The following is a 13176-nucleotide window of genomic DNA, read 5'->3' on the forward strand; positions in this document are numbered from 1 at the left end:
ACGTGGGGAGATTTACATTGATAGTTAAAAATAAATGTTTATTACACTGTCTCTCTCTCTAGTGTCAATCTCAATGAAACTAACCTGGTAAACTACAGAGGAAATGAAACTAACCTGGTAAACTACAGAGGAAATGAAACTAACCTGGTAAACTACAGAGGAAATGAAACTAACCTGGTAAACTACAGAGGAAACTAACCTGGTAAACTACAGAGGAAACTAACCTGGTAAACTACAGAGGAAACTAACCTGGTAAACTACAGAGGAAACTAACCTGGTAAACTACAGAGGAAACTAACCTGGTAAACTACAGAGGAAACTAACCTGGTAAACTACAGAGGAAACTAACCTGGTAAACTACAGAGGAAACTAACCTGGTAAACTACAGAGGAAACTAACCTGGTAAACTACAGAGGAAACTAACCTGGTAAACTACAGAGGAAATGAAACTAACCTGGTAAACTACAGAGGAAACTAACCTGGTAAACTACAGAGGAAATGAAACTAACCTGGTAAACTACAGAGGAAATGAAACTAACCTGGTAAACTACAGAGGAAATGAAACTAACCTGGTAAACTACAGAGGAAACTAACCTGGTAAACTACAGAGGAAATGAAACTAACCTGGTAAACTACAGAGGAAACTAACCTGGTAAACTACAGAGGAAATGAAACTAACCTGGTAAACTACAGAAGAAATGAAACTAACCTGGTAAACTACAGAGGAAATGAAACTAACCTGGTAAACTACAGAGGAAACTAACCTGGTAAACTACAGAAGAAATGAAACTAACCTGGTAAACTACAAATGAAACTAACCTGGTAAACTACAGAGGAAATGAAACTAACCTGGTAAACTACAGAGGAAACTAACCTGGTAAACTACAGAGGAAATGAAACTAACCTGGTAAACTACAGAGGAAACTAACCTGGTAAACTACAGAGGAAACTAACCTGGTAAACTACAGAGGAAATGAAACTAACCTGGTAAACTACAGAGGAAATGAAACTAACCTGGTAAACTACAGAGGAAATGAAACTAACCTGGTAAACTACAGAATAAATTAAACTAACCTGGTAAACTACAAATGAAACTAACCTGGTAAACTACAAATGAAACTAACCTGGTAAACTACAGAGGAAACTAACCTGGTAAACTACAGAGGAAATTAAACTAACCTGGTAAACTACAGAGGAAACTAACCTGGTAAACTACAGAGGAAATGAAACTAACCTGGTAAACTACAGAGGAAATGAAACTAACCTGGTAAACTGCAGAAGAAATTAAACTAACCTGGTAAACTACAGAGGAAACTAACCTGGTAAACTACAGAGGAAATTAAACTAACCTGGTAAACTACAGAGGAAACTAACCTGGTAAACTACAGAGGAAACTAACCTGGTAAACTACAGAGGAAACTAACCTGGTAACTACAGAGGAAACTAACCTGGTAAACTACAGAGGAAACTAACCTGGTAAACTACAGAGGAAATGAAACTAACCTGTAAAACTACAGAGGAAATGAAACTAACCTGGTAAACTACAGAGGAAACTAACCTGGTAAACTACAGAGGAAACTAACCTGGTAAACTACAGAGGAAACTAACCTGGTAAACTACAGAGAAACTAACCTGGTAAACTACAGAAGAAATTAAACTAACCTGGTAAACTACAGAGGAAATTAAACTAACCTGGTAAACTACAGAGGAAATGAAACTAACCCGGTAAACTACAGAGGAAATGAAACTAACCTGGTAAACTACAGAGGAAACTAAACTAGTGGTAAACTGTGTGTCCTGTGTCTCTGTGCAGGGTGTCTATCCCCTTCCTGAAGATGCTGGACCAGATGCTGGCTAGAGCCTGTTTTGACACCTTCACTACAGACCAGGAGTGAGTGGGGTTCATGTTATAGACTGTTCTACTGATGCCTGTTAGGTAGACTCAGTACTACTTCCTTATCTGGCAGAACCGACATTTCGAAGAGTTATAGTGTTGTGTATGTAGAATACATGAAGATATGTAATATAGTGGCTGATGGAATGAATAGACGCTACGCTAATCTGTTATTTTGCTCTCTGCTCTTCTCTCTCCTCTGTTTCTCTTTCTTCTGCTCTCTTCTCTTGCCTCTATCCTCTATTCTCTCTCTCTTTCTCTCTTCTCTGCTCTCTCTCTCTTGCCTCCATCCTCTATTCTCTCTCTCCTCTTCTCTGCTCTCTCTCTTGCCTCCATCCCTCTATTCTCTCTCTCCTCTTCTCTGCTCTCCTCTTGCCTCCATCCTCTATTCTCTCTCTCCTCTTTCTCTGCTCTCTCTTTGCCTCCATCCTCTATTCTCTCTCTCCTCTTCTCTGCTCTCTCTCTTGCCTCTATCCTCTATTCTCTCTCTCCTCTTCTCTGCTCTCTCTCTTGCCTCCATCCTCTATACTCTCTCTCCTCTTCTCTGCTCTCTCTCTTGCCTCTATCCTCTATTCTCTCTCTCCTCTCTCTGCCTCTCTCTCTTGCCTCTATCCTCTATTCTCTCTCTCCTCTTCTCTCCTCTTCTCTCGCCTCTCCTCTCTCTGCTCTCTCTCTATCCTCTATTCTCTCTCTCCTCTCTCTCTGCTCTCTCTCTTCTCCTCTGTTCTCTCTCTCCTCTTCTCTGTCTCTCTTGCTAATAATCATCTATTCTCATCTCCTCTTATATATCTCTTTAATATGAAAATATGCTATATTCTCAATCATCTGTTTCCTCTTTTGTAAATCCTTTATATCCGTCATCTTTCTTCTTATTATTTCGTTGGGCCTCTATCCTATACTTCTCTCCTTTCTCGTTTTCTCTGCTCTCTCTCTTGCCTCTATCCTCTATTCTCTCTCTTTTTCTCTTCTCTGCTCTCTCTCTTGCCTCTATTATTTCTCTCTCTCTCTCTCTCTCTCTCTGTCTCTCTTTCTCTCTCGCTCTCTCTCTGTCTCTCTCTCTCTGTCTCTCTGTGTAGTCATCAGTTCTGTGTGGACTTGTTGTCTCTCTGTAAGGAAGAGATTAAGAAGTCCAGGACACCTCAGAAGCTCCGCTCCGCCATCGCTGTGTGGAGTGGGGTTTCTTTTAACACACACACACACACACACACACACACACACACACACACACACACACACACACACACACACACACACACACACACACACACACACACACACACACACCTACCTACCCTTCCACCCTCCAATACATGTCCACTGCATCTCACCTCTGATAAAACATTTAGTCATAACACACAACCTAACTATACACACTCTCTCTCCTCCTAACCCTACTCTCTCTCCTCCTAACCCTACTCTCTCTCCTCCTAACCCTACTCTCTCTCCTCCTAACCCTACTCTCTCCCTCCGAACCCTACTCTCTCTCCTCCTAACCCTACTCTCTCTCCTCCTAACCCCTACTCTTCTCTCTCCTAACTCCTACTCTCTCTCCTCCTAACCTCTAACCTCTAACCCTACTCTCTCTCTCCTCCTAACCCTACTCTCTCTCCTTCCTAACCCTACTCTTCTCCTCCTAACTCTACTCTCTCTCCTCCTAACCCTACTTTCTCTCCTCCTAACCCTACTCTCTCTCTCCTCCTAACCCTACTCTTCTCCTCCTAACCCTACTCTCTCTTCTTCTTAATTTATGTCATCTTTCTTTCATAATATATTTCTTTTCTCTTAATCTTACTTTTCTTCCTATACTTCATCTGGCCTTCCTAATATATGTCATCTCCTTATAATATTTCATCTCTTATAATCTTTATTTTCTCTTTCCTAATCTCCTTTATGTCATCTCTTCCATAACTCCTACTGTCATCTCCTCCTAATAATAATAAATCCTAACTCCTAATAATATGTCCATCTCTTCCCCTGCTCCCCTTTTCTCCGGACCTACTCTCTCTCCCCTGAACCCCTACTCTCTCTCCCCGGACCCTGCTCTCTCCCCCGGACCCTTGTTTCCTCCTCTGGCCCCTCTTTTCTTCCTTCCGACCCTTTCTTCTTCCAGGACCTATATATATGCCTCCTAATCCTTTCTTCCTGACTCCTACTCTCTCCTCCGAACCCTATATATCTCCTCCGAACCCTACTTTCTCTCCTCCGAACCCTACTCTCTCTCCTCCGAACCCTACTCTCTCTCCTCCGAACCCTACTCTCTCTCCTCCGAACCCTACTCTCTCTCCTCCGAACCCTACTCTCTCTCCTCCCAACCCTACTCTCTCTCCTCCCTAACCCTTCTCTCTCTCCTCCTAACCCTACTCTCTCTCCTCCTAACCCTACTCTCTCTCCTCCTAACCCTGCTCTCTCCTCCGGACTATATATATAAGGACCCTGCTCTCTCCGGACCTATATATATGTCCGGACCTATATATGTCATCCCGGCCTATATATATCATCTGGCCACCATATATATAAACTCTGGCCTGCTCATCCTATTATATATATTCATCTGTTACCAATATGTCATCTGTTATAATATGTCATCTGTTTATAATATGTCATCTGTGCAATAATAATAAATATGTTATAATGTCATCTGTTATAATAATAATAATCTGTTTTTAATAATAATAGTCCGTTATAATATATGTTTGATAATAATAATATGTCATCTGTCTCCTCCTAACCCTACTCTCTCTCCTCCTAACCCTACTCTCTCTCCTCCTAACCCTACTCTCTCTCCTCCTAACCCTACTCTCTCTCCTCCTAACCCTACTCTCTCTCCTCCTAACCCTACCTCTCTCTCCTCTAACCCTACTCTCTCTCCTCCTAACCCTACTCTCTCTCCTCCAACCCTACTCTCTCTCCTCCTAACCCTACTCTCTCTCCTAACCTAACCCTCTACTCTCTCTCCCTCCTAACCCTACTCTCTCTCCTCCTAACCCTACTCTCTCTCCTCCTAACCCTACTCTCTCTCCTCCTAACCCTACTCTCTCTCCTCCTAACCCTCTCTCTCTCCTCCTAACCCTACTCTCCTCCCCGAACCCTACTCTCTCTCCTCCTAACCCTACTCTCTCTCCTCGAGACCCTACTCTCTCTCTCCCTAACCCTACTCTCTCTCTCCCCTAACCCTACTCTATCTCCTCCTAACCCTACTTTCTCCTCCGAACCCTACTCTTCTCTCTCTAACCCTTACTCTCCCAACCTACTCTCTCTCCTCCTAGCCCTACTCCTCCTCCTCTCTATCTCACTCCTAGCTTCCTCTCTCCTCCAGACCCCTCTCTCTCCTCCTAGACCCTACTCTCTCCTCCTAGACCCTACTCTCTCTCTCTCCTAACCCTACTCTCTCTCCTCCTAACCCTACTCTCTCTCCTCCCTAGACCTACTCTCTCTCATCTCCAGACCAATACTCTCTCTCCTCCGAGACTAATCTCCTGTCGGATCTGTTATAATCGGACCCTGCTCATCCTATAATAATTCTGTCATCTGTTATAATATGTCATCAAGACCATAATAATATGTCATGGCCATATATATGTAATATATTATATCTGTTTTAATATATATCATCATCTGTGTATATATATATTATATATATCTGTCTATTTATAATAATAATAATAAATATCTGATTCTCCTCCTAGCCCTCTCTCTCCTCCTAACCCTACTCTCTCTCCTCCGGACCCTACTCTCTCTCCTCCGAGACCCCTGCTCCTCTCTCCTCCGAACCCTACTCTCTCTCCTCAGACCCTCTCTCTCTCTCCTCAAGACCCTACTCTCTCTCCTCCAGACCCTACTCTCTCTCCTCCAGACCCTACTCTCTCTCCTCCAGACCCTACTCTCTCTCCTCCGGACCCTACTCTCCTCCTCCGGACCCTACTCTCTCTCCTCCGAGACCTACTCTCTCTCCTCCGGACCCTGCTCTCTCTCCTCCTCAACCTCTCTCTCTCCTCCTAACCCTACTCTCTCCTCCTCCTCTCTCTCTCCTCCTAACCCTCACTCTCTCCTCCTACCCTCTCTCTCTCCTCCTAACCCTCTCTCTCCCCCGAGACCCCTCTCTCTCCCCGAGACCCTACTCTCTCTCCCTTGACCCTACCTCTCTCCCCGGACCCTACACTCTCTCCCAGACCCTACACTCTCTCCTCCGAGACCCTACTCTCTCTCCTCCTGACCCTCTCTCTCTCCTAGACCTAATCTCTCTCCTCCAGAACCCTACTCTCTCTCCTCCGAGACCCGAGACCTAATCTCTCTCCTCCGGACCCGACCCTACTCTCTCCTCCGAGACCCTACACTCTCCTCCTCCGACCCTACACTCTCTCCTCCGCAGACCCTACACTCTCTCCTCCGAACCCGAACCCTACTCTCTCTCCTCCGAACCCGACCCTACACTCTCTCCCCTCCTGTAGGTTCTGTGGTCTGATCCAGTTCAGGAGAGGTCCGTAGAAAGGTTCTGTTCCAGCTGCTGCTGCTCCTCTGTCACCCCTTCCCTGTGGTGAGTTAGCTCTCTCTCTCTCTCTGCATCTCTCATCTCTGTCTAATAATATCTCTCTCTCTGCATCTCATCTTTCTCTCTCTGCATCTCATCTCTCTCTCTGCATCTCATCCAACGTGTAGTGTGTGCTTTGTAAAGTGTATTATGTAATATGTGTAGTGTAAGTGTAATATGTGTGTGAAAGTGTCATTAATGTGTAATAATAGCGCTCTCTCTCATCTGTCTCTATGCCTCTCTCATCTCTCTCTCTCTCTCTCTGCATCTCATCTCTCTCTCTCTCTCTGCATCTCATCTGTCTCTCTCTCTCTGCATCTCATCTCTCTCTCTGCATCTCATCTCTCTCTCTCTCTCTGCATCTCATCTGTCTCTCTCTCTCTGCATCTCATCTCTCTCTCTCTTGCATCTCATCTCTCTCTCTGCATCTCATCTCATCTCTCTCTCTGCATCTCATCTCTCTCTCTCTCTGCATCTCATCTCTCTCTCTCATCTCTCTCTCTCTCTGCATCTCATCTCATCTCTCTCATCTGTCTCTATGCCTCTCTGTTTCTCTCTCTGCATCTCATCTCTCTCTCTGCATCTCATCTCATCTCTCTCTCATCTGTCTCTATGCCTCTCTGTTTCTCTCTCTGCATCTCATCTCTCTCTCTCTGCATCTCATCTCATCTCTCTCATCTGTCTCTATGCCTCTCTGTTTCTCTCTCTGCCTCTCATCTCTCTCTCTCTCTGCATCTCTCTCTCTCTGCATCTCATCTCTCTCTCTGCATCTCATCTCATCTCTCTCATCTGTCTCTATGCCTCTCTGTTTCTCTCTCTGCATCTCATCTCTCTCTCTCTGCATCTCATCTCTCTCTCTCTGCATCTCATCTCATCTCTCTCTGCATCTCATCTCTCTCTCTCATCTCTCTCTCTCTCTGCATCTCATCTCTCTCTCTCTCATCTGTCTCTATGCCTCTCTGTTTCTCTCTCTGCATCTCATCTCTCTCTCTCTGCATCTCATCTCTCTCTCTCTCTGCATCTCATCTCTCTCTCTCTGCATCTCATCTCATCTCTCTCTCTGCATCTCATCTCTCTCTCTCTCTCTGCATCTCATCTCTCTCTCTCATCTCTCTCTCTCTCTGCATCTCATCTCTCTCTCTCTCATCTGTCTCTATGCCTCTCTGTTTCTCTCTGCATCTCATCTCTCTCTCTCTGCATCTCATCTCTCTCTCTCTGCATCTCATCTCTCTCTCTCTGCATCTCATCTCTCTCTCTCTGCATCTCATCTCATCTCTCTCTGCATCTCATCTTCTCTCTCTGCATCTCATCTCTCTCTCTCTGCATCTCATCTCTCTCTCTCTGCATCTCTCTCTCTGCATCTCATCTCTCTCTCTCTGCATCTCATCTCTCTCTCTCTGCATCTCATCTCTCTCTCTCTGCCTCTCTCTCTCTCTCTCTCTCTGCCTCTCTCTCTCTCTCTGCCTCTCTGCCTCTCTCTCTGCTCTCTCTCTCTCTCTCTCTCTCTGCCTCTCATCTCTCTCTCTCTCCTCTCTCTCTCTCTCTGCATCTCATCTCTCTCTCTCTCTCATCTCTCTCTCTCTCTCTCTGCATCTCATCTCTCTCTCTCTGCATCTCTCTCTCTCTCATCTCTCTCTCTCTCTCTCTGCATCTCATCTCTCTCTCTCTCATCTGTCTCTATGCCTCTCTGTTTCTCTCTCTGCCTCTCATCTGTCTCTCTCTCTGCATCTCATCTGTCTCTCTCTCTGCATCTCATCTCTCTCTCTGCATCTCATCTCTCTCTCTCTGCATCTCATCTCTCTCTCTCTGCATCTCATCTCTCTCTCTGCATCTCATCTCTCTCTCTCTGCATCTCATCTCTCTTTCTCTCTCTCTCTCTGCCTCTCTCTCTCTCTGCCTCTCTCTCTCTCTCTGCCTCTCTCTCTCATCTCTCTCTCATCTCTCTCTCTGCCTCTCTCTCTCTGCCTCTCTCTCTCTCTCTGCTCTCTCTCTCTCTCTGCCTTCTCTCTCTGCCTCTCTGCCTCTCTCTCTCTGCCTCTCTCTCTCTGCCTCTCTCTCTCTGCCTCTCTCTCTCTCTCTCTCTCTCTGCCTCTCTCTGCTCTTCTCTCTCTCTCTCTCTGCCTCTCTCTCTCTGCCTCTCTCTCTGCCTCTCTCTCTCTCTCTCTCTCTCTGCCTCTCTCTCTCTCTCTCTCTCTCTCTCTCTGCCTCTCTCTCTCTCTGCCTCTCTCTCTCTCTGCCTCTCTCTCTCTGCCTCTCTCTCTCTCTGCTCTCTCTCTCTCTGCCTTCTCTCTCTCTGCCTCTCTCTCTCTGCCTCTCTCTCTCTGCCTCTCTCTCTCTGCCTCTCTCTCTCTGCCTCTCTCTCTCTCTCTCTCTCTCTGCCTCTCTCTCTCTCTCTGCCTCTCTCTCTCTCTCTCTCTCTCTCTCTGCCTCTCTCTCTCTGCCTCTCTCTCTCTCTGCCTCTCTCTCTGCCTTCTCTCTCTGCCTCTCTCTCTCTGCCTCTCCTCTCTCTGCTCTCTCTCTCCTCTCTCTCTGCCTCTCTCTGCTCTCTCTCTCTGCCTCTCTCTCTCTGCCTCTCTCTGCCTCTCTCTCCTCTCTCTCTCTCTCTCTCTCTCTGCCTCTCTCTCTCTCTCTGCCTCTCTGCCTCTCTCTCTGCCTCTCTCTCTCTCTCTCTCTCTCTCTGCCTCTCATCTCTCTCTCTCTCATCTGTCTCTCTCTCTGCCTCTCTCTCTCAATTTCAATGTAAGGTTTTTTATTGTCATGGAAAACATATGTTTACATTGCCAAAGCAAGTGAAATAAATCATATACAAAAGTGAAAATAAACAATAAAAAATGAACAGTAAACATTACACTCACAAGTTCCAAAGGAATAAAGACATTTCAGATGTCTTTATACAGAGTTGTAATGATGTGCAAATAGTACAAAACTGGTTGACCTTTTCTTGTGGCAACAGGTCACAAATCTTGCTGCTGTGATGTCACACTGTGGTATTTCACCCAATCGATCACTTCCTTTTAGGTGGTTGTAGATTTTAGTGGGTATCGGCCTAATGCGTGCATTATGTGGTGTTTTACGTTGTACACTGAGGATATTTTGCAGAATCTCAAATTGTTTTTTTTGTCCCATTTTGTGAATTCTTGGTTGGTGAGCGGACCCCAGACTTCACAACCTTAGCAAGGGCAATGGACTCTATGACTGATTCAAGTGTTTTTAACAGATCATAATTGGTATGTCAAATTTTATGTTCCTTTTGATGGTGTAGAAGACATTTAGAAGACCCTTCTTGCCTTGTCTCTCAGCTCGTTCACAGCTTTGTGGAAGTTACCTGTGATGCTGATGTTTTAGGCGAGGTTTGTATAGTTATTTTTGTGTTCTCGGGAAATGGTGTCTAGATGGAATTTGTATTTGTCGTCCTGGTGACTGGACCTTTTTTGGAACACCATTATTTTGGTCTTACTGAGATTTACTGTCAGGGCCCAGGTCTGACAGAATCTGTCAGAAGATCTAGGTGCTGTAGGCTTTCCTTGGTTGAGTGACAGATCTAGGTGCTGCTGTAGGCCCTCCTTGGTTGGTGACAGATCTAGGTGCTGCTGGAGGCTTTCCTTGTTGAGTGACAGATCTAGGTGCTGCTGTAGGCCCTCCTTGGTTGGGGACGAATCTAGAGTGCTGCTGTAGGCCCTCCTTGGTTGGGGACAGATCTAGGTGCTGCTGTAGGCCCTCCTTGGTTGGGGACAGATCTAGGTGCTGCTGTAGGCCCTCCTTGGTTGGGGACAGATCTAGGTGCTGCTGTAGGCCCTCCTTGGTTTGGTGACAGATCTAGGTGCTGCTGGAGGCCCTCCTTGATTGGTGACAGATCTAGGTGCTGCTGTGGGCTTTCCTTGATTTGGTGACAGATCTGGGGTGCTGCTGTAGGCCCTCCTTGGTTGGTGACAGATCTAGGTGCTGCTGTGAAGCTTTCCTTGAGGTTGGTGACAGATCTAGGTGCTGCTGTAGGCCCTCCTTGGTTGGTGACAGATCTAGGTGCTGCTGGAGGCTTTCCTTGTTTGGTGACAGATCTAGGTGCTGCTGTAGGCCCTCCTTGGTTGGGGACAGATCTAGGTGCTGCTGTAGGCCCTCCTTGGTTGGGGACAGATCTAGGTGCTGCTGTAGGCCCTCCTTGGTTGGGGACAGATCTAGGTGCTGCTGTAGGCCCTCCTTGGTTGGGGACAGATCTAGGTGCTGCTGTAGGCCCTCCTTGGTTGGTGACAGATCTAGGTGCTGCTGGAGGCCCTCCTTGGTTGGTGACAGATCTAGGTGCTGCTGTAGGCTTTCCTTGGTTGGTGACAGATCTAGGTGCTGCTGTAGGCCCTCCTTGGTTGGTGACAGATCTAGGTGCTGCTGTAGGCTTTCCTTGGTTGGTGACAGATCTAGGTGCTGCTGTAGGCCCTCCTTGGTTGGTGACAGATCTAGGTGCTGCTGTAGGAAAAAACTTTCCTTGGTTTGGGGACAGATCTAGGTGCTGCTGTAGGCTTTCCTTGGTTGGTGACAGATCTAGGTGCTGCTGTAGGCCCTCCTTGGTTGGTGACAGATCTAGGTGCTGCTGTAGGCTTTCTTGGTTGGGGACAGATCTAGGTGCTGCTGTAGGCCCTCCTTGGTTGGGGACAGATCTAGGTGCTGCTGTAGGCCCTCCTTGGTTGGGGACAGATCTAGGTGCTGCTGTAGGCCCTCCTTGGTTGGTGACAGATCTAGGTGCTGCTGTAGGCCCTCCTTGGTTGGTGACAGATCTAGGTGCTGCTGTAGGCCCTCCTTGGTTGGGGACAGATCTAGGTGCTGCTGTAGACCCTCCTTGGTTGGGAACAGATCTAGGTGCTGCTGTAGGTCCTCCTTGGTTGAGGACAGATCTAGGTGCTGCTGTAGGCCCTCCTTGGTTGGGGACAGATCTAGGTGCTGCTGTAGGCCCTCCTTGGTTGGGGACAGATCTAGGTGCTGCTGTAGGCCCTCCTTGGTTGGGGACAGATCTAGGTGCTGCTGTAGGCCCTCCTTGGTTGGGAACAGATCTAGGTGTTGCTGTAGGTCCTCCTTGGTTGGGGACAGATCTAGGTGCTGCTGTAGGCCCTCCTTGGTTGGTGACAGATCTAGATGCTGCTGTAGGCCCTCCTTGGTTGGGGACAGATCTAGGTGCTGCTGTAGGCCCTCCTTGGTTGGGGACAGATCTAGGTGCTGCTGTAGGCTTTCCTTGGTTGGGGACAGATCTAGGTGCTGCTGTAGGCTTTCCTTGGTTGGGGACAGATCTAGGTGCTGCTGTAGGCCCTCCTTGGTTGGGGACAGATCTAGGTGCTGCTGTAGGCCCTCCTTGGTTGGGGACAGATCTAGGTGCTGCTGTAGGCTTTCCTTGGTTGGGGACAGATCTAGGTGCTGCTGTAGGCTTTCCTTGGTTGGTGACAGATCTAGGTGCTGCTGTAGGCTTTCCTTGGTTGGGGACAGATCTAGGTGCTGCTGTAGGCCCTCCTTGGTTGGGGACAGATCTAGGTGCTGCTGTAGGCCCTCCTTGGTTGGGGACAGATCTAGGTGCTGCTGTAGGCCCTCCTTGGTTGGGGACAGAAGCACCAGATCAACAGCAGACATTTGACTTCAGATTCTAATAGGGTGAGGCCGGGTGCTGCAGACTGGCGAGGGCACTAGATGTTATATATGTTGAAGACGGTGGGGCTTAAGCTGCATCCCTGTCTCACCCCCCGACCCTGTGGAAGGAAATGTGTGTGTGTTGCCATAGTGAAGGCGTAGACTCAGGTTTTATGGGTCTCTATGTTTTTGGTTGGACACATTTCTCAATTTCTTTCGTAGGTTTTTGCGATCTATTTGTCATTGTTGTTAATTTTCTTAGGTTTTCTGCCTGACATGTTTAGATTTGATAGGGAAGCTGAGAGGTCAAATATACTGTTTAGGTTTTCTACTGCCAAGTTTACACCATCACTATTACAGTGGAACATTTTGTCCAGGAAGTTGTGATCTGATAGGAGTGTCAGTGGACTGATCAGGAAGACCACAGACAGGTGTAACCTGCCCTCTTCTCCTCTTTCTTTCTCTCTCTTTTTTCTCTTTCTCTCTCTTTCTCTTTCTCTCTCTTTTTCTCTCTCTCTCTCTTTTTTCTCTTTCTCTCTCTCTCTTTCTCTCTTTTTTCTCTTTCTCTCTCTTTCTTTCTCTCTCTTTCTTTCCTCTCTCTTTCTCTCTTTCTTTCTCTCTCTTTCTTTCTCTCTTTCTCTCTCTTCTTTCTCTCTCTTTCTTTCCTCTCTCTTTCTCTCTTTCTCTCTTTCTTTCTCTCTCTTTCTTTCTCTCTTTCTCTCTCTTCTTTCTCTCTTTCTCTCTCTCTTTCTCTTTCTCTCTCTTCTTTCTCTCTCTCGCTCTTTCTCTCTCTCTCTCTCTTTCTCTCCCTCTTTCTCTCTCTCTCTTTCTCTCCTTTCTCTCTCTCTCTCTCTTTCTCTCGCTCTTTCTCTCTTTCTCTCTTTCTCTTTCTCTCTCTCTCTCTCTCTCTCTCTTTCTCTCGCTCTTTCTCTCTTTCTCTCTCTCTTTCTTTCTCTTCACAGATCAGGAAGACCACAGCCAGCCAGGTGTACGAGATGCTGCTGACCTACGACGATGTCATCGACCCTGACGTGATGGATGATGTCATGACGTCGCTGAGTGACACCAACTGGTCAGTGGAATCAGGAGACAGGAACTCAATTAGTCCACAGCTCTGTTACGATTCTCCCCCGTCCCCAGGTGTCCATGTGCA

At 46.9% G+C, this 13176-nt stretch overlaps 1 protein-coding gene and 2 long non-coding RNA genes across 5 annotated transcripts in view; 2 read left to right on the forward strand and 1 right to left on the reverse strand.

The window, feature by feature from the left end:
* Positions 1 to 13176, forward strand: part of tbcd (tubulin folding cofactor D) — a 227884-nt gene that overhangs the window by 214597 nt on the left and 111 nt on the right. The window contains 5 exon segments of the mRNA XM_052520050.1: positions 1814 to 1891; positions 2971 to 3060; positions 6343 to 6363; positions 6365 to 6428; positions 12986 to 13173. Coding sequence (XP_052376010.1) covers positions 1814 to 1891; positions 2971 to 3060; positions 6343 to 6363; positions 6365 to 6428; positions 12986 to 13173 — 441 coding nt within the window.
* Positions 67 to 1742, reverse strand: LOC127930306 (uncharacterized). 3 transcript variants are annotated; one of them, XR_008137845.1, is made up of 6 exons: positions 1663 to 1742; positions 1534 to 1608; positions 1150 to 1399; positions 905 to 1014; positions 680 to 764; positions 67 to 649 (listed from the first exon to the last, which is right to left on the reverse strand). It is a non-coding gene; the product is annotated as an uncharacterized LOC127930306 (long non-coding RNA). The 3 variants fall into 3 exon arrangements; XR_008137844.1 differs by lacking the exon at positions 1534 to 1608 and having other exon boundaries at positions 67 to 764; positions 1150 to 1424; XR_008137846.1 differs by lacking the exon at positions 1663 to 1742 and having other exon boundaries at positions 67 to 764; positions 1150 to 1374; positions 1534 to 1624.
* Positions 10399 to 12973, forward strand: LOC127930307 (uncharacterized). The gene is made up of 3 exons (XR_008137847.1): positions 10399 to 10871; positions 10918 to 10956; positions 11658 to 12973. It is a non-coding gene; the product is annotated as an uncharacterized LOC127930307 (long non-coding RNA).

The sequence above is a fragment of the Oncorhynchus keta genome, chromosome 5 (genome assembly GCF_023373465.1).
Source record: "Oncorhynchus keta strain PuntledgeMale-10-30-2019 chromosome 5, Oket_V2, whole genome shotgun sequence".
In the NCBI taxonomy this organism is placed as follows: domain Eukaryota; kingdom Metazoa; phylum Chordata; class Actinopteri; order Salmoniformes; family Salmonidae; genus Oncorhynchus; species Oncorhynchus keta.